The sequence below is a fragment of the Hemitrygon akajei genome, chromosome 1 (assembly GCF_048418815.1).
Source record: "Hemitrygon akajei chromosome 1, sHemAka1.3, whole genome shotgun sequence".
Classification (NCBI taxonomy): Eukaryota; Metazoa; Chordata; class Chondrichthyes; order Myliobatiformes; family Dasyatidae; genus Hemitrygon; species Hemitrygon akajei.
In genome coordinates this window covers 171544322-171568524 of record NC_133124.1, presented here as the reverse complement: position 1 = coordinate 171568524, position 24203 = coordinate 171544322, and the positions used below count along the sequence as shown (strand labels likewise).

Genomic DNA, 24203 nt, shown 5'->3' with positions numbered 1-24203 from the left:
GTGTGTCAGTGTTACGGTGAGGGGTGTGTCAGTGTTACGGTGAGGGGTGTGGGGTGTGTCAGTGTTACGGTGAGAGGTGTGTCAGTGTTACGGTGAGGGGTGTGGGTGTGTCAGTGTTACAGTGAGGGTTGTGGGGTGTGTCAGTGTTACGGTGAGGGGTGTGGGGTGTGTCAGTGTGTCAGTGTTACAGTGAGGGGTGTGGGGTGTGTCTGTTACAGTGAGGGGTGAGGGGTGTGTCAGTGTTACAGTGAGGGGTGTGGGGTGTGTCAGTGTTACGGTGAGGGGTGTGGGGTGTGTCAGTGTTACAGTGAGGGGTATGGGGTGTGTCTGTTACGGTGAGGGGTGTGGGGTGTGTCTGTTACAGTGAGGGGTGAGGGGTGTGTCAGTGTTACGGTGAGGGGTGTGGGGTGTGTCTGTTACGGTGAGGGGTGTGGGGTGTGTCTGTTACAGTGAGGGGTGAGGGGTGTGTCAGTGTTACAGTGAGGGGTGTGGGGTGTGTCAGTGTTACGGTGAGGGGTGTGTCAGTGTTACAGTGAGGGTTGTGGGGTGTGTCAGTGTTACGGTGAGGGGTGTGTCAGTGTTACAGTGAGGGTTGTGGGGTGTGTCAGTGTTACGGTGAGGGGTGTGGGGTGTGTCAGTGTTACGGTGAGGGATGTGTCAGTGTTACAGTGAGGGTTGTGGGGTGTGTCAGTGTTACGGTGAGGGGTGTGGTGTGTGTCAGTGTTACGGTGAGGGGTGTGTCAGTGTTATGGTGAGGTGTGTGGGGAGTGTCAGTGTTACAGTGAGGCATGTGGGCATGTATCAAACTCAAGTTACAATGAGGAGGTTTGAGTGTCATTTCTTTTATCCTTGCTCTTGGTCTGTTGACCTGCCCCTTTGCTGGGAGGGCAGCCCTGTGCTAGTCATTTAATTGGGTTATTGGCCCTCTTCCTGTTGCTGAACAGTCATCCCGATTTTCAGTAGCTGTCACCCTGCCGTTTCTCTGGTGATGGTCACCCCCTCGATGGTAGCGCTCTGCCTGTTGACAGATACAGCTCTTCCTGTACACAGGATGATGAGGAGCACGAAATCCTTACCAGTAAAGATGGGCTGTTGATATTGAAGGATGTGTCAAGGAACGACAGTGGTACCTACCGCTGTGAGGCGTTGGACTTCGATGCCCCACCAGAAGTGCTGAAGAAGGACATCTCCATCTTTGTGCACTGTAAGGCCATCTGCCCTTCCCCCTTCCCTCCTCCAATCCACACCCACATCTCCATCTCTCTCCCCCTATGTACCCCTCACTCCCTCACTACTCATCCTTTCTCCCCGCTTTAATCACTCTCCTCTCACTGTTTGCCCTCTCAACATCTCCCTCCTCACCCTGCCTCTCTCACCTTCTGCCTTCCTACTCTCTTCTCAATCTCCTCTCACACTCTCCTCACTTTTTCCTCTCCCCATCTCCGTCAATTCTGTTTTTCTCTCTGCATCTCTTCCCCCCAACTCCCCTCGCTCCCCACCTCCTCATCTCACCCTTTCTCCTCCGTCTCTCCCTTAAACTCTCTCCCACACTCTCCCTGTTCTCTCTTTTCCCCCTCTGTCCTCATCTCAGCCTCTCTCAATCTCCCCTTCTCCCCCACTCTCCCCCTCTCATCCTCCCTCTCTCCCCTCCTCCCCCTCTCATCCTCCCTCTCTCCCCTCCTCCCCCTCTCATCCTCCCTCTCTAAACCCTCCTCCCCCTTACACCCTCATCCTCCCTCTCTACACCCTTCTACCCCCTCTCTCTGGTGCCTCAGTCCCTTCTCTCCTCCCACTCCTCTCGCTGTCTCCCTGTGTCTCTATAGTTTTGGAGGTTTGGTGGGGGTGAGGGAGAAGACCCATTGGAGATCCCTGAATAACAGGTGCCCGGTGAATCCCACGTACCTGTGGGATACCGGTCATTTCTGAGTGGAATGGGAATTCACCGGTGTTGGGGTGTGGAGTTTGTGGTGATGCAGGTGATCTATAGTGGAGCTGAGCACTGGGCCGATGGCTGTGCTTAACTGGCCTCTCTTTTCCTCCAGCAGACTGGTAGAACTGATGACCGAAGGGCCCCTCACTCCACAGCTTGATCGGGGTGGGGTTCGTGAGGGGTTGAGCTGCAGGGGAACGGTTGGGCTGAATTTAACTCCTATCTCTGTCCCTCCGACAGACCTGCAGCCTCCGGTACTGACCAGCAAAAGCCCCCTCACTGTCCATCTGGGGCAGGATGTCGAGGTTTCCTGTTCCTCAGAGGGCTCAGACACACCCAAGATCATTTGGAGGAAGGTCAGTGGCCCTACAGTATGCAACAGACAATGCAAAGCATGCAACACGCAACACAACGCACAACAAGGAACACGCAGCACACAGGACATACCACACAACATACAATACACAACTCATGAAGCCTGCACATAACATACATAGGAACCTCCTGTTCAGCTGATAGAACGGCCACTGAGTGTATCTGCCTGGTCTTCTGCTGCTGTGGCCCATCCACTTCAAGGTTTGACACGTGTGTTCAGAGATGCTCTTCTGCAAATCTCTGTTGTGACATGAGTTGCTGCCACCTGCCTTCCTGTCAGCTTGAACCAGTCTGGCCATTCTCCTCTGACCTCTCTCCCAAGGCAGAACTCCCGCCCACTGGACAATTTCTTGTTTGCTGCACCATTCTCTGTAAATTCCAGAGACTGCTGTGTGTGAAAATCCCAGGAAATCAACAGGTTTTAAGATATTCAAACCACCCTGTATGGCACCAACAATCATTCCCCAGTCAAGGTCACTGAGATCCCATTCCTCCCCCATTCTGGTGTTTGGTCTGAACAACAACTGGACCTCTTGACCATGCCTGTGTGCTTATAGGCAATTGAGTTGCTGACTCATGATTGGCTGATTAAATATTTGCATTAATGAGCAGGTGAACAGATGTACCAAATAAAGTGATGACTAACACCACACAAACACAATGCAGAATGCACAACACACAACATATAATATGCAATATACAGCACACAGTGCACAATATATAATACATAATGCACAACACAACGATCTAGGAATAACACAATTGAACATACAATATACAATTATAGGCATCCGTTAGTCTCGTGAGACCATGGATTTGCGCCTTGGAAGGTTTCCAGGGTTCAGGCCTGGGCAGGGTTGTATAGGAGACCGGCAGTTGCCCAAGCTGCAAGTCTCCCCTCGCCATGCCACCGATGTTGTCCAAGGGAAGGGCACTAGGACCCATGCAGCTTGGCACCGGTGACGTCGCAGAGTAATGTGTTGTTAAGTGTCTTGCTCAAGGACACAAACACGCTGCCTGAGCTGAGGCTCGAACCAGTGACCTTCAGATCACTAGACCGATGCCTTATCCACTAGGCCATGCGCCAATACACAATACACATCATATAACACACAATTTACAATATACAATACACAATGCATAGAACATTGAACATTGAACATGAATGCTCAATTCATGTTCAGAGCACAGGAACAGAACCATCAGCCCAAAATGTCTGTGCCAAACATGAAGCTGAATTAAACGTAATCCCTTATGTCTGCACATGATCCATATCCCTCCATCCTGTACATTCATGTGTCTGCCTAACACTATTATTGCATCTGCCCCAACCATCACTCCCGGCAGCCTTTACTGTCAGTGTAACAAAACTTGTCCCACTCATCTACTTTGAAGTTATTCCGTTTCATGTTAAATGCACGCCTTCTAGGCATTTCCCCACTGGGAAAGGGCTATCTATTCTATTCTGCCTCTTGTCATCTTACAAACCTTTATCAGGTTTCCACTTAGTCTCCATCGCTCCAAAGGAAACAACCCTCATTTGTCCAATCTCTCCATAGAGCTTAATGCCCTCTCAGCCACACTGCATCCTGGTGAAACTCTCCTGCACCCTCCCCAAAGTATTCACATCCTTCCTGAAAGGGTGGTGACCAGAACGGCACACAACTCTCCAAATACACCAGTCTTCCGGCCATCCAACCTGGATAGCCACGACTCCATGGGGATCGGTCAGCTGTGAATCAGTTCCCATTTGTTTCAGGGCAAAGAGCACCTCTCACACTCCGGGACCCTCAGCCTCAGGAAAGTGGGCTACAAGTCAAGTGGGACATATGTGTGTGAGGCGAGTGTGCCCTCTGTCCGCGGGCTGGTCACAACACGGCAGCTGAAGATTCTCGTTGAAGGTGAGGAGGAGTGGGTAATGTTTACAGAGGTGGGGAGGTGTGTAGGGGCCAGAAGGGGTTACAGAGGTGGGGAGGTGTGTAGGGGCCAGAAGGGGTTACAGAGGTGGGGAGGTGTGTAGGGGACAGAAGGGGTTACAGAGGCGGGGAGGTATGTAGGGGCCAGAAGGGGTTACAGAGGCGGGGAGGTGTGTAGGGTACAGAAGGGGTTACAGAGACAGCGAGGTGTGTAGGAGCCAGAAGGGGTAACAGAGGTGGGGAGGTGTGTAGGGGACAGAAGGGGTTACAGAGGTGGGAGGTGTGTAGGGGCCAGAAGGGGTTACAGAGGTGGGGAGGTGTGTAGGGGCCAGAAGGGGTAACAGAGGTGGGGAGGTGTGTAGGGGCCAGAACGGGTTACAGAGGTGGGGAGGTGTGTAGGGGACAGAAGGGGTTACAGAGACAGGGAGGTGTGTAGGGGCCAGAAGGGGTTACAGAGGTGGGGAGGTGTGTAGGGGACAGAAGGGGTTACAGAGACAGGGAGGTGTGTAGGAGCCAGAAGGGGTAACAGAGGTGGGGAAGTGTGTAGGGTACAGAAGGGGTTACAGAGACAGCAAGGTGTGTAGGGGCCAGAAGGGGTTACGGAGACAGGGAGGAGGGTAGGTGCTGGAGGGGGATATAGAGATGGGGAAGTGTGCAGGAGCCAGAAAGGTTTGCAGATGGGAAGGGGTGTGGGGTTCACTAGGTGTTACAGAGATGGTGAGGGGTTGAGGGGACAGTAGGGGTTACAGAGATGGGGAAGTGCGCAGGGGCTGGAGGGGGTTACAGAGATGCGGAAGTGCGCAGGGGCTGGAGGGGGTTACAGAGATGGGGAGGTGTGTAGGGGCCAGAAGGGGTTACAGAGACAAGGAGGTGTGTAGGGGCCAGAAGGGGTTACAGAGGTGGGGAGGTGTGTAGGGGACAGAAGGGGTTACAGAGGTGGGGAGGTGTGTAGGGGACAGAAGGGGTTACAGAGGTGGGGAGGTGTGTAGGGTACAGAAGGGGTTACAGAGACAGGGAGGTGTGTAGGGGCCAGAAGGGGTTACAGAGGTGGGGAGGTGTGTAGGGGACAGAAGGGGTTACAGAGGTGGGGAGGTGTGTAGGGGACAGAAGGGGTTACAGAGGTGGGGAGGTGTGTAGGGTACAGAAGGGGTTACAGAGACAGGGAGGTGTGTAGGGGCCAGAAGGGGTTACAGAGGTGGGGAGGTGTGTAGGGGACAGAAGGGGTTACAGAGGTGGGGAGGTGTGTAGGGTACAGAAGGGGTTACAGAGACAGGGAGGTGTGTAGGGGCCAGAAGGGGTTACAGAGGTGGGGAGGTGTGTAGGGGTCAGAAGGGGTTACAGAGGTGGGGAGGTGTGTAGGGGACAGAAGGGGTTACAGAGGTGGGGAGGTGTGTAGGGTACAGAAGGGGTTACAGAGACAGGGAGGTGTGTAGGGGCCAGAAGGGGTTACAGAGGTGGGGAAGTGTGCAGGAGCCAGAAAGGTTTACAGATGGGAAGGGGTGTGGGGTTCACTAGGTGTTACAGAGATGGTGAGGGGTTGAGGGGACAGTAGGGGTTACAGAGATGGGGAAGTGCGCAGGGGCTGGAGGGGTTTACAGAGATGGTGAGGTGTGTAGGGGCTGGAAGGGGTCTCAGAGACGGGGAGTGTGGAGTCAGAGAGAGATACAGAGATGGAGAAACGTATAGGGGATCAGAGGAGGTCACAGAGACAGGTTGGATTGGAGTCTGGGTATTGGTCTGGGCTGTGATTCGTATCAGGACTGGAGGGGTTTAGGATGGTGTGGGTGGGGTTCAGAACAGGGTGGGTTGCGATGGGACACTTCTTTGTGGACTGTGTCACGTCTCCAATGTTCTCCCCCCCACCGCAGGGAGACCCTCCATGGAGACAACACCAATGAAGCTGACAGTGCAGAAGGAGGGTGAGCGCATCATGCTCACCTGCTCCTCCTCGGGCCACCCCAGCCCCAAGATCACCTGGAGTATCGATAAACAGCCGGTAGGCAGTGTTCCCCTCTCGTAGTGAGCCAGGGTGTGGGGTGTTGACCCTCTGTGACCCTGTCTGCCTTTCCCCAGGTGGTGAGCTCCTTGGATCAGATGGTGGTCAGTAAGGTCTCTCTGCCCGTCAGCTCAATACTAGCCCAGACTGGTGTGTTCTGTAATGCCAGCAACAAGCACGGATGGAGCCAACGGCATTTCCAGCTATCCATTGGTATGTGAGGAGTGATGTCACTCTGGGGGGGGGGGCCTGAGGGGGGAGGGGGGTTGAGGGTGATGCAGAGGGAGAGAACAGGGAAGGTAGGGAAGCGATTTGATGAGGGTGAGGGACAAATAGGAGGGGAGAGGAGGGTGGTGAGTGGGCTAGACCAGACTGGGTGAGTGAGGGAGAGAGGTTTCGGGAGGGGGTACATGTTTGATCTAAAACCAGTGTATTATGCCTAAACAAGGGAGACTACAGTGGGATGAGGGAGGAATTGGATAGGGTAGATTGGGAACACAGGCTGTATGGTGGGATGGTTGAGGAACAGTGGAAGACTTTCAAAGAGATTTTTCATGGTGCTCAATGAAAGTATATTCCAGTTAAAAGCAAGGACACTAAAGGTGGGGAGAGCCAGCCTTGGATAACAAAGGAAATAAAGGAAGACATCAAACTAAAATCTCGTGTGTTAAAAGTCACCAAGAGTAGTGGGTCACTGGAAGGTTAGGAAAACCTTAAAAAGCAACAATCAAACACTAAGCCAGCAGTAACGAAAGGGAAGATAGATTATGAAAATAAACCAGCACAAAATATAAAAACAATTAGTAAAAGTTTTTATAATGAAATAAAGCAGAAAAGGGTGGCCAAAGTGAATGTGGATCCCTTGGAAGATGAGAAAGGGGAATTGATATTAGTTAGTGAGGAAATGGATGAGGCTCTGAATGACTATCTTGTGTCGGTCTTCACAGTGGAGGGCACTTCTAAAATGACAAAGAGAGATGATATGGATGCAATGGGAGGTGAGGGTGTCTGATGCACCATCAATAGCTCTGAGACGTGGGTTAAGGTAGGCTTTTATTGTCTGGAAGAAAGCACAAGCAGCAAGTGACCACCACACAACATCCTGGAGACTGAGGAAGGGTCTGTGTCTCCAATCGCCTTTATACCGGGGTCCATGGGAGGAGCCACAGGAGCGGTCAGCGGGGTGGGGGGGGGGGTGTCCAGACAGGTATATGTAGTTCACCACAGTGTCGAAACAATAGCTATCACTAAAGAGGTAGTGCTGAGCAAACTTGTGAACCTGATGGAGTGTAGCCCAGGGTACTGAAAGATGGCAGAGGTTGTAGTTGAGGCTTTGGTGATAATTTTACCAAAATTCTCTGGACTCTGGGCAGGTCCCGGTGGATTGGAAGAAGGCGAATGTCACGCCACTGTTCAAAAAAAGATGTAGGCAAAAGGCACGTAACCATAGGCCAGTTAGTTTAACAACTGTTGGAAAAATGCATGAAGCAATCATTAAAGAAAAAACAAGGCATCTGGAAAGAAATGGATCCATCAGACATATGCAGCATGGATTCAGCAATGGCAGGCCCTGTTTGACAAACTTACTGGAGTTCTTTGAGGATATAATGAGCGCAGTGGATAGAGGGGGACAGATGGACGTTATTTACCTGGATTTCTAGAAGGCTTTCAGTAAGATGTCACATAAAAGACTACCAGAAGATAAGGATGCATAAAGTTGCAAGTGATGTATTAGCATGGTTAGAGAATTGGTTAACCAATAGAAAGCAGAGAGTTGGGATACATGGGTGTTACTCTGGTTGTCAATCAGTGATGAGCGGTGTGCCTCAGGGGGTCGGTGCTGGGCCCGCAACTGTTCACGATATACATTAATGATCCGGAAGGGGGGACCGAGAATGTGCATCTAAGTTTGCTGGTGAACTAAATTGAGTGGAAAAGCAAATTGTCCAGAGAATACTGAGAGTCTGCAGAGATATAGATAGGTTAAGTGAGTGGGCAAGGGTCTGGCAGATGGAGTACAATGCTGATAAATGCGAGGTCGTCCACTTTGGAAGAAAAAAATGAAAGATCAGGTTATTATTTAAACGGTAAAAGACTGCAGCATATGCTGCTTCGCAGAGGGACATGCGAGTGCTTGTGCAAGAATTGCAAAAGGTTGGTTTGCAGCTGCAGCAGACTATCAAGAAGGCAAAGGGGATGTTGGCCTTCATTACTAGAGGAATTGAATTTAAGAGCAGGGAGGTTATGCTGCAAATGTATAAGGTACCGGTGGGGCCACATCTGGAGTACTGTATGCCGGTATCTGAGGAAGGGTATACTGGCTTTGGAGGCGGTGCCGAGGAGGTTCACCAGGTTGATTCCAGAGATGAGGCGGTTGGACTATGAGGAGAGATTGAGTTGCCTGGGACTGTACTCACTGGAATTCAGAAGATATGAGAGGAGATCTTATAGAAACATATAAAATTATGACAGGGATAGATATGATAGAGGCAGGAAAGCTGTTTCCACTGGTAGGTGAGACTAGAACTAGGGAATGTAGCCTCGAGATTTGGGGGAGTAGATTTAAAACGAAGATGAGGAGATGCAGCTTTTTTCAGAGAGTGGTGAATCTGTGGAATTCTCTGCCCAATGAAGCAGTGGAGTCTACCTCAGTAAATATATTTAAAGACAAGGTTGGATAGATTTTTGCGTAGTAGTGAAATTAAAGGTTATGGGGAAAAGGCAAGTATGTGGAGATGAGTCCATGGTCAGAGCAGACATGATCTTATGAATGGTGGAGCAGGCTTGGTGGGTCAGTTGGCCTAATTCAGCTCTTATTTCTTATGTTCTTATGTTCTTTTTTAAGGGAGGTGTATGAGGAGAGAGTGGAAAAGGGAGGGGTATGGGGGTGAGATGAGGAGGGAGGAGTGAGTGAGTGTGTGGTGGAAGGTAGGAGGTTTGTCACCAGGTAGAGAAAAGTCAAAGGGAAAATTCTGGTATGTGGTATCCAGATTAATCCCTCATCCCGGTGTTTCTCTCTTCCAGTTCCTCCCACCAGCATGGCCCCCATATCAACTGGAGGTAAGTGTGTGACCCCCTCTGGAGGTAAGTGTCTGATCCACAGACACTTCCCTAATTGCCCCCCAGTGCTCTCATGAACCTCATAATGATTATGGTGAGATTTCACCTCCCCCACCACTGCTCCCCTTCTCTGTGACCTCTACCAGTCCCTACATCTCTCCCTATCTCTGTGCCCCCTACACCCCTCCCCGTCTCTATGAGCCCATCTGGCCCCTACACCCCTCCTCATAATTCTGTCTCTCTTCCTCGAATTCTCAATTATTCCCTCTCTCTCTATTCACACTCTCTCTTGTTCTTTTTCTATTTTGTTTTCTTCTCTCAGTCTCTTGTTCCTTCTCACTCATTCACTTTAATCCTCTCATTTTCTCTCCCTCTGTCATCTCCCTCACTCCCTTCCTCTCACTCATGCTCTCCTTCTCCCTCTCCCCCACTCTGTGACTTCCACCCACTTCTTCCCTCTCAGTCTCCTTAAACCTCTCCCCCACTCTGTCCCTGTGTCCTCACACTCCCTCTCCCTCCCTCCCTGTGACTGGCTTGCTCTCGCTCTCTCCGCAGGGAGCCAGGAGCAGGAGGCCGGAGGCGGTGTGGTGGTGATAGTAGTGGTGGTCTGTGTGGTGCTGCTCCTGGTGGTGGTCGGCCTGCTCTACTGCCTGCACAGGAGGGGCAAACTCCGCTGTGGCAGCTCCGAGAAAACAGACACGTGAGTACCAGAGGCATGGAGCATTCCCGGGAGCGTGGGTGGGGAGAGAGAGAATGTGGAGGAGGGTTACACAGACATACTGCATAAAAACAGCTCTTCGGACCAACTCGTCCATATTTGCCGGTGTTTGTCCCATATCCCTCTAAACCTTTGCTATCCGCACTCCTGTCCAAGTGTCTTTTCAATGTTCCCACCTTGACCACTTCCTCTGGCAGCTCGTTTCATTTACAAACCATCCTCTGGGTGAAATAGTTGTCCCTCAGGTTCCTAGTAATCTCCCCCATCTCACCTTAGATCTGTGGCCTGTAGTTCTTAACCGCCTGCAGAGGGAGAACATATGTGTGGGAGATATCCAGAGACGGAGAGAGGAGGGGGATGCAGCCAAGGTGGGGGGGGGGAGTAGGATTGCAGAACAGAGAGACAGAGGGAGGGAGAGGCAGACAGACAGAGACAGGGAGCGGCTGGGGAGGTGAAGATAGGGTAGAGGGAGACAAAGATAGAGAGGGACAGGTCGGACAGAATGAAAGGCAGGCAGCAAGAGGGGATAAAGAGATAAAGAGAGAAGGAGAGAGAGGGAAAGGAGAGAAGGGAACAGAGAGATGGGGAAAGATAGATGGGAAAAGAGAGAGAGTGGGGCTGGTGCAGGGTCAGAAAGAAAGAGGGGAGATGGAGAGTCAAAAATGGAGGAGGGGCAGTGAAGGAGGCGAGAGACAGAGAGAGAGGAGAGATGAGATGAAAGCTGGCCCAGGCTTGCTGCTTTGTGGGATACACCATTTCCCAGCACGTAGGGTTTGGGCACAGGCAGCCTGAACGTGTCACTGGTCCGTGCCAGAGGAGGGGGGGAGGTGTTGGAGGATTAGCTCTAGAGGGAGCAGTGAGGGGAACATAGCCCCAGGGTGTTGCGTGTACCTTGCTTGATACAGATGTCACACTCACTGCCGTCTGCGATAATCCCAGCGGATCTCATTAGATGCGCTGAGGCTGCCTGTCCAAACGCTGTGTGCTGGCAGACCAGTTCTAATGTGTATTTAATGATGCTGCGTAATTATCAGAGGTGTCTCACAGCCCAGCTGAGGGACCAGGGAGGTGGGGGCAGGGAGGGGGTTGCAGGCTTGGGATCCCCCTCAGATCTGCACGACGATTCTCACCTCGGTTGGCTAATGGTCTGTTGCCACTCAGCTTGGGGGAGACAGCCCGAGAAGGAGCCCATACCACTGCCCATCCTTAGCCACGGGGCGGAGTGGAAGAGCAGGGAGGTGTTGATATAATTTGGGGACATTTTTTACTTTGTCAGCCTCTGGTTCGAGTACCCTGCCCAGCGTTGGTGTCCATGCTGTGAACCGGGTGACAGTGTTGCAGAGGTTGTCTTGCAGGATCACAAACCAGAGCATCAGAAACTGACCCATCTGCCCATCGAATTTCACTATCCCTCTCAACCCTGTTCTCCTGTCTTCCCTGAAACCTTTGAGACCCTAACCAATCAGGGACAAGCAACCTTCGCTTAAAATATACCCAGTGACTTGGCTTCCTCGACCACTCTCTGGCTGAAGAAATTCCTCCTCATCTCTGTCCCAAAGGGACATCCCATTCAGAGACCTAGACTCCCCCACTATTGGAATCATCCTCTCCACGTCCACTCAATGAATTCCCCCCTCAGCCTTCGAAACTCCTGTGAGTACAGGACCCGAGCCATCAAATGCTTGCTATATGTTAACCCTTTCATATGTGGGATCATTCTTGTGAACGCCCTGCACTCTCTCCAATGATAGCACATCTTTTCTTAGATAGGGATCCCAAAATGGTTCACAATGACTCCATGCAGTCTGACCAATGTCTAATAAAGCCTCAACATTACATCCTTGTTTTTACATTCTAGTCCTCTTGAAATGAATGCTAGCATTGCATTTGTCTTCCTCACCACCGGCTCGACGTGCAAGTTAACCTGTAGGGAATTCCTGCAGTGGGACATTTTCTGGAATGGAGGGTCTCACGAGGAGAGACTGGTTGGGCTACATCTTTTCTTCCCAGAGTGGAGAGGGAACCTGACACCAAGGGGCATAGATAGGGTAGAGATGTCTCTGGTCAGATGGTTCAGGTCTGAGGAGAACGTGGAACAGTAAGCTCAAGACCAGGCCCTTTGGTCCACCATGTTGTGCTGAATGAATTAAACTGATAATTAAACACCTAACTGAACCAATCCTCTGCCTGCGCAATGCCCAGGTCCTTCCAGTCTCCTCAACACCCACATTGTATCTGCCTCCATTCTCACCCCATCACAACATTCAAGGCAACCATCCCTCTGCATCCAAAACATTTGCCCTGCACATCGCCTTTCAACCTTCCCCACTCACCTGAAGTGCATGCCCTCTTGTTTCAGACATGTCCTGTTTTAGACATGTACTGGGAATGAGGTGCTGGCATATTCTAAGCCTCACAGAGAGGGGTGAGGGGTTTTGAGGGGATATGAGGGAGGTTGAGGAGTTTGTGGAACTGCGCTGACCAAGTACTTTGACCTAGGCAGAGATGAGTCAGACCCAGTGCTGGGACACAGGAACTCTGTAGGGGGGTCAGTACTGACACGAGTGGTTGAGGGGCATGTCTGTTCTGTGTGACTTAGTGTTACACCTCCTCCCTCACAGCCCCCATCAGCTGGGGACAGACTATTGACCATGAGGTCTTCATGGCTTCTCCTGCCTTGCCCCATATGGACCAGGAGGTTCACGAGCTTCCAATGTGATCTCAAACAGAGGGGCTGGTACCAAAGATCCCCAAATCCCAGCTAGCCGCTCAAGTCCCTGGTGTCCCACTGAGTCAAAACCCAGCTATCTCTTCCCATAGCCTGACCTTCCTACACTTACTACACACCCTCCATTTCCTCAGTGTCCAGAAATCCCTCCTGGACACATTGAGACTCCGTAATTCCCAGGATGACTGACCGTCATTCTGAGACTGGACCCCCTGGTCTTGTGCAGCTGACGGGGGGAGTATCCTCACATCTCCTTGCTGAGGTGAGCGGGAACGATGTTCAGAGTGGGGTCGGAAATGTGAGCTCCCACCTCACCACCACCTCAGTGAGAGTGGCGTAAAGGCGGTTTGGGTCGGGAACGTAATGTTGTTGGAACTGGACTGACCAATCTTGCGCCTTCTTTCCTCTCCTAGGGTTCACACAGAGGTCAGGAATGATGACATTGTAGTGGAGATGAAGTCGGGCCAATCAGCAGAAACCTCTGGGCTCCTGGGTGTTAACACAGAGAGGAGGCCCGGGCCAGACAGGGTGAGATGGCGCTATCCCAGGATTCAGACCGGTCTCAGATTATCCCGTTGCCGACCTATGTAAAGGTCTCTGACCTTTCCCAGACTCGTTCCTGTTCTGTCCTGCCGAGATCCAACCCCAGACGTGTGTACGGAGGTGTCTGCTGACCAGACCCAGACATTTCCCAGTGCTGCCAATTACCCTGCTCTCTTGGACACTCGGTCCATCTCTGCCCTACTAACCCTGTCTCTCTGTCTCCAGCGCTAGGTCCGGACCTGCTGACACACCCAGGAGGAGCATGGAGGAGCTACAGACTCAAGGGATGAGGGAGAGAGTGATGCTGTGGTAAGGGACCAGGCCTGTCTCCGCCCACCACTCTCTCACCAGATGGACAACTTCCTAACACTGTCTTCTGTCAAAGCAGAGCCAGTCGAACTCCTTACCACAAACACTGGGCTCCGAGACTCCCCTCACTCTGACCCAACCCCAACACACCTCGAGACTGCAGCTCAGTCTAGGCTCCGCACTGGGTCTGCCCACTCCTCCCCTCTACAGTCCGACTCTTATGGGCACACACTGGCCAAGAGGGATGTTGCAGAGACATACTCTGTGACCCAGAAGTTTGTGATGGGCTAGTATGCAGGCAGTTTCACTCTGCGTCTGACCCTGGGACTATGTGATGGGACGTTGTGAAGGGAACTTTATCTTGCACCTGACCCCGGGAGTGTGTGATGGGATGGTGCAGAGGGAGCCTCACTCTGTGTCTGACCCCAGGGGTATGTGATGGGATGGTGCAGAGAGAGCTTCACTCTGTGTCTGACTCTGGGAGTGTGTGATGGGATGTTGTGAAGGGAACTTTATTTTGCTCCTGACCCCGGGAGTGTGTGATGGGACGGTGTGGAGGGAGCTTCACTCCATCTGACCCCGGGAGTGTGTGATGGGATGGTGTAGAGGGAGCTTCACTCTGTGTCTGACCCCAGGAGTATGTGATGGGATGGTGCAGAGAGAGCTTCACTCTGTGTCTGACTCTGGGAGTGTGTGATGGGATGTTGTGAAGGGAACTTTATTTTGCTCCTGACCCCGGGAGTGTGTGATGGGATGGTGCAGAGGGAGCCTCACTCTGTGTCTGACCCCAGGGGTATGTGATGGGACGGTGCAGAGAGAGCTTCACTCTGTGTCTGACCCCAGGGGTATGTGATGGGACGGTGCAGAGAGAGCTTCACTCTGTGTCTGACCCCAGGGGTATGTGATGGGATGGTGTAGAGAGAGCTTCACTCTGTGTCTGACTCTGGGAGTGTGTGATGGGATGTTGTGAAGGGAACTTTATTTTGCTCCTGACCCCGGGAGTGTGTGATAGGATGGTGCAGAGAGAGCTTCACTCCATCTGACCCTGGGAGTGTGTGATGGAACGGTGTAGAGGGAGCTTCACTCTGTGTCTGACCCCGGGAGTGTGTGATAGGATGGTGCAGAGAGAGCTTCACTCCATCTGACCCCGGGAGTGTGTGATGGGATGGTGCAGAGAGAGCTTACCCCCATGGCAGTGTGTTACCCAATCAGAGTACATCCCTACTCTCAGACCTGTGCCTCTTGCCCTTTTGGTTGATTGGAGGAAGTCCACCCTGTACAGGATATAACCATGTTGGTGCCCGATTCCTCAGTGCCCAGAGTTTGTGATGACGAGATCTGACTGCCACCTTTCCACTGTTTGTGCTTGATGTTTTTTTTACGAGAAGGGACCCAGAGAGGGTTTTGATTGCCTCACCTCCCCACTCCTTTCATACCCATTTCCTCAGTTCTGCATCAGGGTGACCCTCTCAGACCCTGAGCCACAGTGGTCAATGGGACCCCCCCACCCGCCTGGACACCTCGTCAGTACCTCAGCCTAGACTGACCACCGCGGGACTGTCTGTCTAACCCTGGCCTGGCAAATGGTCAATTCCGTCCACAACCTTGTTTCCCACCTCCCTCACTTCCTCACCCCATGGTCATAATACCCATCCTGCATGATCCACTGCCAAATCTCTCCACTTCCTAACACCCATCTCCCTCTCCAACACTCCCCTTTCTCCCCAACACCCATCTCTTCTATTCCCTTCTGTCTCCTCCCCCTCTCCCTTCCTGCCTCTCTCTCCTTCATTGGGACTATATTCATTGTGGGTGTTCAGCAGACACAGTGGATCTCCCAACCTCCAATATATCACCACTCCTGCCCCTCCCTCCCCTGCTTCCCCGGGCACCTTCCCCTACCCAAACCCCCCCTTCCTCCCTAACCCCTCCTCGTACCCCCACCATTGACTGGGGCTTTGAACCCAACTGGTACCCTCTCTCAGCCTGTGTCGTGCTCTGTATATACTGTGTGTTGTGTAGAGTTGGGTTGTGTAATAGACATTGGTGTAACAGACATCGAAGTGACAGATGTTGGTGTACCAGACATTGGTGTAACGGAATCTATTAACAGACACTGGTGTAACAAACGCGGTTTACAGACACTGGTGTAACAGACGCTGTGTGTGTCACCACTTGCCTCCTGTCTCTTATTTCACATTCAGTGCCCACACCAGGGCTGGTACTAGTGTTACTGATGCTAAACCCTCAGAGTTTCACTGATGATCATTGAGGAGGTGAGAGGAGAGAGGGGAACGAGATGGGAAGCATAGGAGGATGACGTGGCCAGAATGGATTGGAAGATGGTGATGAATCTGTGGAATTCCTTGTCATTGACGGCTAGGAGTCTAAAGGATTGGGTATATTTAAAGCAGAGATTGATATCTTCTTGAGTCTAATAAGCAGACTAATGGGCTGAATGGCCTAACTCTGCTCTTATAGTTGTAGGAGCCTCTTTCCTAAATCCTGGGTCCACCATCCTGAGCTGTGGATCACCCATCCTAAAGCCAGAAACCAACTGTTCTAAACCATTTGACCTCCCCCATCCTAATTCCAGTGACACACCATCCTAAATCCTGACACCAGCCACCCTAAGCTCCAGGATCCCCATCTTAAACCCAGGACTGACCATCCTAAACCTCAAGAAACCCATTTTAAATCCTGGGACTGAACCATCCTTAACCCCAGAACTGACTGTCCTCAAACACCATGATCCTAAACCCCAGTTACCCCATCCTAAACTCCAAAGTGTTCCATTACATGCACATTTGTCACCTGCCCTGTCTTGTTCCCTATTAGGAAATCCAGTATTGCATTCTCTCCAACTGAGATCTCTATATATCGATTAAAGAAACTTCCCTGAACACTTGACGGGCTATCCTATCCAGTCCCAGTCAATATGTGGGAAGTTAAAGTCACCTACTATCACAACCTTATGTTTCTTGCAACTGTCTGCTATCGCTCTAAAAACTTGCTTCTCTAAATCCTGCTGACTATTGGGTGGTCTATAACGTAGCCCCATTAATACTGTTATTCCTTTCTTATTCCTCAGTTCCACCTCTCTATGCCCCAGTAGATGAGCTCTCGGGTCTGTCCTGTCTGAGAACATCTTCCCTGACCAATAATGCCACCCCTTCCCCTTTAATCCTTCCCAATCTATCACGTCTAAAGCGACAGAACCCAAGAACATTGAGCTGCCAGTACTGCCCCTCCTGCAACCAAGTCTCACTTTGGGGTTAACTCTGATCTCAATCAGGCATTCCCACTGCTGGGACTCGTACAACTGTTGATCTTTCGTCCCTGGGAACCACATCTGTTGACTTTACAACCTCCGGGATTCTCTCAGGTGACCTTTAAGCTCTGGTACCAGAAATCCAGAGCTCAGTGTTGAAGAATCAGAGGCTGAGATTACTCACAATAACCTGAGTCACATAGAGATTTAACACGTAGGCCCTTTGGCCCATCTAGTCCTTACTGACAGTCAGGCACACTTTGGCCGAGGCCTTGATGGGATTGTCCCTCCTACACTCTGTCGCTGTCCAAAGGAAATGGACACAGTGCAGTCCAGAGTGCATGATCCATCCAGACATGGACTGGTTCCCACATGATGCTGACACGGACTGCAACTGAACCAGGTCCAGGATCTCAGCTCTCTCAGCTCATAGTCAATGAGGAGTGGGACATCCCTCACACCAGGGAGCCTGGTGAGGAATGTCACAGACCCATCTGGTGGGAGAGTGGGGTCACTGAGGGCTTCAAGGAACCTACGCAAAGACCACCCTGACTGAGGCAAGGATCACAACATGCTGCTGGATTTAATGCCTCTTCACTCCCACTGTCTGCCTTCCCAATGGACTCCACCCCTCCCCATTCAGTCCCACTGTCTGCCTTCCCAACAGACTCCACCCCTCCCCATTCACTCCCACTGTCTGCCTTCCCAATGGACACCACCCCTCCCCATTCACTCCCACTGTCTGCCTTCCCAATGGACACCACCCCTTCCCATTCACTCCCACTGTCTGCCTTCCCAATGGACACCACCCCTCCCCATTCACTCCCACTGTCTGCCTTCCCAATGGACTCCACCCCTCCCCATTCACTCCCACTGTCTGCCTTCCCAATGGACTCCACCCCTCCCCATTCACTCCCACTGTCTGCCTTCCCAATGGACACCACCCCTCCCCATTCACTCCCACTGTCTGCCTTCCCAATGGACTCCACCCCTCCCCATTCACTCCCACTGTCTGCCTTCCCAATGGACTCCACCCCTCCCCATTCACTCCCACTGTCTGCCTTCCCAATGGACTCCACCCCTCCCCATTCACTCCCACTGTCTGCCTTCCCAATGGACACCACCCCTCCCCATTCACTCCCACTGTCTGCCTTCCCAATGGACACCACCCCTCCCCATTCACTCCCACTGTCTGCCTTCCCAATGGACTCCACCCCTCCCCATTCACTCCCACAGTCTGCCTTCCCAATGGACTCCACCCCTCCCCATTCACTCCCACTGTCTGCCTTCCCAATGGACTCCACCCCTCCCCATTCACTCCCACTCTGCCTTCCCAATGGACTCCACCCCTCCCCATTCACTCCCACTGTCTGCCTTCCCAATGGACACCACCCCTCCCCATTCACTCCCACTGTCTGCCTTCCCAATGGACTCCACCCCTCCCCATTCACTCCCACCTTCCACACTCCTGATTGGACCCACCCCTCCCCATTCACTCCCACTTTCCACACTCCTGATTGGACCCACCCCTCCCCATTCACTCCCACCTTCCACACTCCGGATTGGACCCACCCCTCCCCATTCACTCCCACTTTCCACACTCCTGATTGGACCCACCCCTCCCCATTCACTCCCACCTTCCACATTCCTGATTGGACCCACCCCCCCATTCACTCCCACTTTCCACACTCCTGATTGGACCCACCCCTCCCCATTCACTCCCACCTTCCACACTCCTGATTGGACCCACCCCCCCATTCACTCCCACCTTCCACGCTCCTGATTGGACCCACCCCCCATTCACTCCCACCTTCCACACTCCTGATTGGACCCACCCCCCCCATTCACTCCCACCTTCCACACTCCTGATTGGACCCACCCCTCCCCATTCACTCCCACCTTCCACACTCCTGATTGGACCCACCCCCCCCATTCACTCCCACCTTCCACACTCCTGATTGGACCCACCCCTCCCCATTCACTCCCACCTTCCACACTCCTGATTGGACCCACCCCCCCATTCACTCCCACTTTCCACACTCCTGATTGGACCCACCACTCCCCATTCACTCCCACCTTCCACACTCCTGATTGGACCCACCCCCCCATTCACTCCCACCTTCCACACTCCTGATTGGACCCACCCCCCCCATTCACTCCCACCTTCCACACTCCTGATTGGACCCACCCCTCCCCATTCACTCCCACTTTCCACACTCCTGATTGGACCCACCCCTCCCCATTCACTCCCACCTTCCACACTCCTGATTGGACCCACCCCCCCCCCCCATTCACTCCCACTTTCCACACTCCTGATTGGACCCACCCCTCCCCATTCACTCCCACTTTCCACACTCCTGATTGGACCCACCCCCCCCCCATTCACTCCCACTTTCCACACTCCTGATTGGACCCACCCCTCCCCATTCACTCCCACTTTCCACACTCCTGATTGGACCCACCCCTCCCCATTCACTCCCACCTTCCACACTCTAAATGGATGTTACCCCTTCCCAATCACTCCCATAGACCTTGCCCACCTCTTTTCACCTGCAACCATCTGCACTCCCAATGGGACCCCTCCTTGCTATTCACTCTGGCATATATATGTGTGTGTGCCTTCGGATGATAACTACATGGCTACGGATCTCCATCTGTGAGTCGTGTGGCAGTGAAGTGCTGTGTGAAATCTCACTCAAGTGTGATGCTTTATTTAATTAATCTGTATGTGGCCTCCCCCATCTCATTACTTGGACAAGGCAGAGGATTGCTTTGATAATGATGTGGTTTTTGATGAATTGTTTATTAGCCATTAGTGAAAGCCTCCGTCAGCCAACAGCTGCTGGTGTAGATGCTGCCCATTCACAAAGAGGGCTTCCATCCCCCACCACCGAGCTCCCAGTGCCCAGAACACTGAGAGCTACCGTCCCTCACAACCCCAGCTCCCAGTACCCAGAACATTGAGAGCTACCGTCCCTCACAACCCCAGCTCCCAGTACCCAGAACACTGAGAGCTACCGTCCCTCACAACCCCAGCTCCCAGTACCCAGAACACTGAGAGCTACCATCCCTCACAACCCCAGCTCCCAGTACCCAGAACATTGAGATCTACCGTCCCTCACAACCCCAGCTCCCAGTACCCAGAACACTGAGAGCTACCGTCCCTCACAACCCCAGCTCCCGGTACCCAGAACACTGAGAGCTACCGTCCCTCACAACCCCAGCTCCCAGTACCCAGAACACTGACAGCTACCGTCCCTCACAACCCCAGCTCCCAGTACCCAGAACACTGAGAGCTACCGTCCCTCACAACCCCAGCTCCCAGTAGCAAGAAGACTGAGCGCTATCGTCCCTCACAACCCCAGCTCCCAGTACCCAGAACACTGATAGCTACCGTCCCTCACAACCCCAGCTCCCAGTACCCTGAACACTGAGAGCTACCGTCCCTCACAACCCCAGCTCCCAGTGCCCAGAACACTGAGAGCTACCGTCCCTCACAACCCCAGCTCCCAGTACCCAGAACACTGAGAGCTACCGTCCCTCACAACCCCAGCTCCCAGTACCCAGAACACTGAGAGCTACCGTCCCTCACAACCCCAGCTCCCAGTGCCCAGAACACTGACAGCTACCGTCCCTCACAACCCCAGCTCCCAGTGCCCAGAACACTGACAGCTACCGTCCCTCACAACCCCAGCTCCCAGTACCCAGAACACTGACAGCTACCGACCCTCACAACCCCAGCTCCCAGTACCCAGAACACTGAGAGCTACCGTCCCTCACAACCCCAGCTCCCAGTGCCCAGAACACTGACAGCTACCGTCCCTCACAACCCCAGCTCCCAGTGCCCAGAACACTGACAGCTACCGTCCCTCACAACCCCAGCTCCCAGTACCCAGAACACTGACAGCTACCGTCCCTCACAACCCCAGCTCCCAGTACCCAGAACACTGAGAGCTACCGTCCCTCACAACCCCAGCTCCCAGTACCCAGAACACTGATAGCTACCGTCCCTCACAACCCCAGCTCCCAGTGCCCAGAACACTGACAGCTACCGTCCCTCACAACCCCAGCTCCCAGTACCCAGAACACTGAGAGCTACCGTCCCTCACAACCCCAGCTCCTAGTACCCAGAACATTGAGAGCTACCGTCTCTCACAACCCCAGCTCCCAGTACCCAGAACACTGAGAGCTGTCGTCCCTCACAACCCCAGCTCCCAGTACCCAGAACACTGATAGCTACCGTCCCTCACAACCCCAGCTCCCAGTGCCCAGAAGACTGAGCGCTACCGTCCCTCACAACCCCAGCTCCCAGTACCCAGAACACTGATAGCTACCGTCCCTCACAACCCCAGCTCCCAGTGCCCAGAAGACTGAGCGCTACCGTCCCTCACAACCCCAGCTCCCAGTACCCAGAAGACTGAGAGCTACCGTCCCTCACAACCCCAGCTCCCAGTACCCAGAACACTGAGAGCTACCGTCCCTCACAACCCCAGCTCCCAGTACCCAGAACACTGAGAGCTACCGTCCCTCACAACCCCAGCTCCCAGTACCCAGAACACTGAGAGCTATCGTCCCTCACAACCCCAGCTCCCAGTAGCAAGAAGACTGAGCGCTATCGTCCCTCACAACCCCAGCTCCCAGTACCCAGAACACTGAGAGCTACCGTCCCTCACAACCCCAGCTCCCAGTACCCAGAACACTGAGAGCTACCGTCCCTCACAACCCCAGCTCCCAGTACCCAGAACACTGAGAGCTACCGTCCCTCACAACCCCAGCTCCCAGTACCCAGAACACTGAGAGCTACCATCCCTCACAACCCCAGCTCCCAGTACCCAGAACACTGAGAGCTACCGTCCCTCACAACCCCAGCTCCCAGTACCCAGAACACTGAGAGCTACCGTCCCTCACAACCCCAGCTCCCAGTACCCAGAACACTGAGAGCTACCGTCCCTCACAACCCCAGCTCCCAGTACCCAGAACACTGAGAGCTACCGTCCCTCACAACCCCAGCTCCCAGTACCCAGAACACTGAGAGCTACCGTCCCTCACAACCCCAGCTCCCAGTACCCAGAACACTGAGAGCTACCGTCCCTCACAACCCCAGCTCCCAGTGCCCAGAACACTGACAGCTACCGTCCCTCACAACCCCAGCTCCCAGTGCCCAGAACACTGAGAGCTACCGTCCCTCACAACCCCAGCTCCCAGTACCCAGAACACTGAGAGAGTTTTCATATCTTGCAAGCCCGACATTCAGTACGCAGGGGTAGTAAGACTAGAATGGGTAGTGAGGAAGGATCTCCACACTATGAAAGGGGTGGTGAGGAGAGGGTCAATGAGGGGGGATTGCCACACTATCTGAGAGGTAGTAGGAAGGGGTCTCCATACTGTGGGAGCGGCTGTGAGGAGGGAGAGGTGGGATGGACATTGCCACAGAACGTGAGTATCAAAGGAGCTACTGACAGGGATCAGGAACAGTTCAGACACTAAGAGGACTCACAATCATTCTCCGTCTACTCTACCCATCTCCCTCTCCACCCATTCCACATCTCGACACTCCCTCCTCATCGTCTCACCTCTCCATTACCCCTCCATCTCCTAGTCTTCCCTTTTCCCTCCTGTTTCCCCTCTCTCTCGTCTTCCTATCTCCCTCAGTTCTACCCCACTTCTCTCACATCTCTGCATCTCCCTATCTGTCTCCCATCTGCCCATCTCCCTCCTGCCTCCCCATCTCCCCCATATCCCGCCAATCTCCGCCCATATCCCTTCCATTTCCCCCATATCCCTCTCATCTACCCCATATCCCTCCCCTCTCCCCACATGCCTCCCATCTCTCCCCGTATCTCCCCCATATCCCTCCAATCTCTCCCATATCTCCCCCATATCCCTCCCATCTCTCCTCATCCCCCTCCTGTCTCCCCCATCTCCTTCCATCCACAAACTTCTCTCTGTCTCTGTCCAGCTCCAATGTGTGTTTGACCTCTTTAAATGGTGATCTGTAATTCTATATAAAACCTCACCCCCCCAGCAACAAATGTACCCCAGGAATAGATATGTACCCCACTCCTGAAGTTTGAAACCCCGAAACCTTGGAGTAGGCCCCAGCCTGTAACCCTCTCCCTGGTGTCTGTTATTCTATACATAAAGCCCCTGAACCCCTGGATCCAATCTCTGCCTGTAACCCACTCCAGGGGATCTGTTATTCTATATACTGCATTAAACCCCTGAACCCCTGGTTAAGATCCCAGCCCAAACTCCCCAGGATCTGTTATCCTCTATATAAACCCCGAGATTGGATCCCAGCCTATAACTCCTGGGGATCTGTTATCTTATATACAAACCCCTGGATTCAATCCCAGCTATAACTCCTGGGGATCTGTCTCCTATATATAAAACCCAGGAGCAGCAGAGGTAGGTGACGGGCAGGTAAGGAGATGAGGTGAGAGGGAAGAGCGAAAGAGAATGATGAAGGTGGGGGCCATTACCAGAAGTTAGAAAAATCGGTATTTATGCCGTCAGGTTGGAGGCTACCCGAATGAAACGTGGGGTGTTGCTCCTCCAACCTGACTGGCCTTATCACGGCAGTAGAGGGGGGCATGGACTAACATATTGGAATGGGAATGGGAAATGGAATTAAAAATGGCTGTCCACTGGGCGGTCCCGCCTTTTCTGGCAGACAGAGCATAGGCACTCGGTGAAGCAGTCTCCCAATCTACGTCGGGTCTCATTGATATTAAGTAGGCCACACTGGGAGCACCGGACACAGTATATGACTCACAGGGGAAGTAGGCCTCACCTGGAAGGACTGTTTGGGACCCTGAATGGTAGTGTGGGAGGAGGTGCAAGGGCAGGTGGAGCACTTGTTCCACTAGCAAGGATAAGTGCCAAGAGGGAGACCAGTGGGGAGGGACAAAGGGACAAATGGACAAGGGAGTTGCATAGGAAGCCATCTCTGTTGAAAACAGAAGGTGGGGGAGGACAGATGTGCTCAGTGCTGGGATCCCGCTGGAGATGGCTTTCCCCTTTTACCTCATCTTACTTGCCCATCACCTCCCCCTGGTCTCCTCCCACTTCTCTTCCTTCTGTGGCTTGTCCTCTCCTACTAGAGTCCTCCCTCTCCAGCCCTGTACTTCTTTCACCAATCAACTTCCCAGCTCTTTACTTCACCCCACCCTCCCGGTTTCACTTACCACCCTGTGTTTCTTCCTCCCCTCTCCCCACCTTCTAACACTGACTCCTCATTTTTTTTTCTCCATTCGTGCTGAAGGGTTTCAGCCCAAAACTTTGACTATACTCTTTCCCATAGATGCTGCCTGGTCTTCTGAGCCCCTCCAGCACTTTATGTGTGTTGCTTCTATAT

At 52.9% G+C, this 24203-nt stretch overlaps 1 protein-coding gene across 1 annotated transcript in view; it reads left to right on the top strand.

Annotated features, from left to right (window-relative positions):
- The window catches only part of LOC140732313 (basal cell adhesion molecule-like), a 57850-nt gene extending 42104 nt beyond the window's left edge, over positions 1-15746 (top strand). The window contains exons 8-16 of the mRNA XM_073054783.1: positions 1051-1204; positions 2171-2286; positions 4065-4206; positions 6090-6217; positions 6295-6430; positions 9242-9277; positions 9833-9977; positions 13137-13251; positions 13492-15746. Coding sequence (XP_072910884.1) covers positions 1051-1204; positions 2171-2286; positions 4065-4206; positions 6090-6217; positions 6295-6430; positions 9242-9277; positions 9833-9977; positions 13137-13251; positions 13492-13497 — 978 coding nt within the window. The 3' untranslated portion in view covers positions 13498-15746. The remainder of the gene's footprint in view (positions 1-1050; positions 1205-2170; positions 2287-4064; positions 4207-6089; positions 6218-6294; positions 6431-9241; positions 9278-9832; positions 9978-13136; positions 13252-13491) is intronic.
- The last annotated feature ends 8457 nt before the right edge of the window (positions 15747-24203 follow it).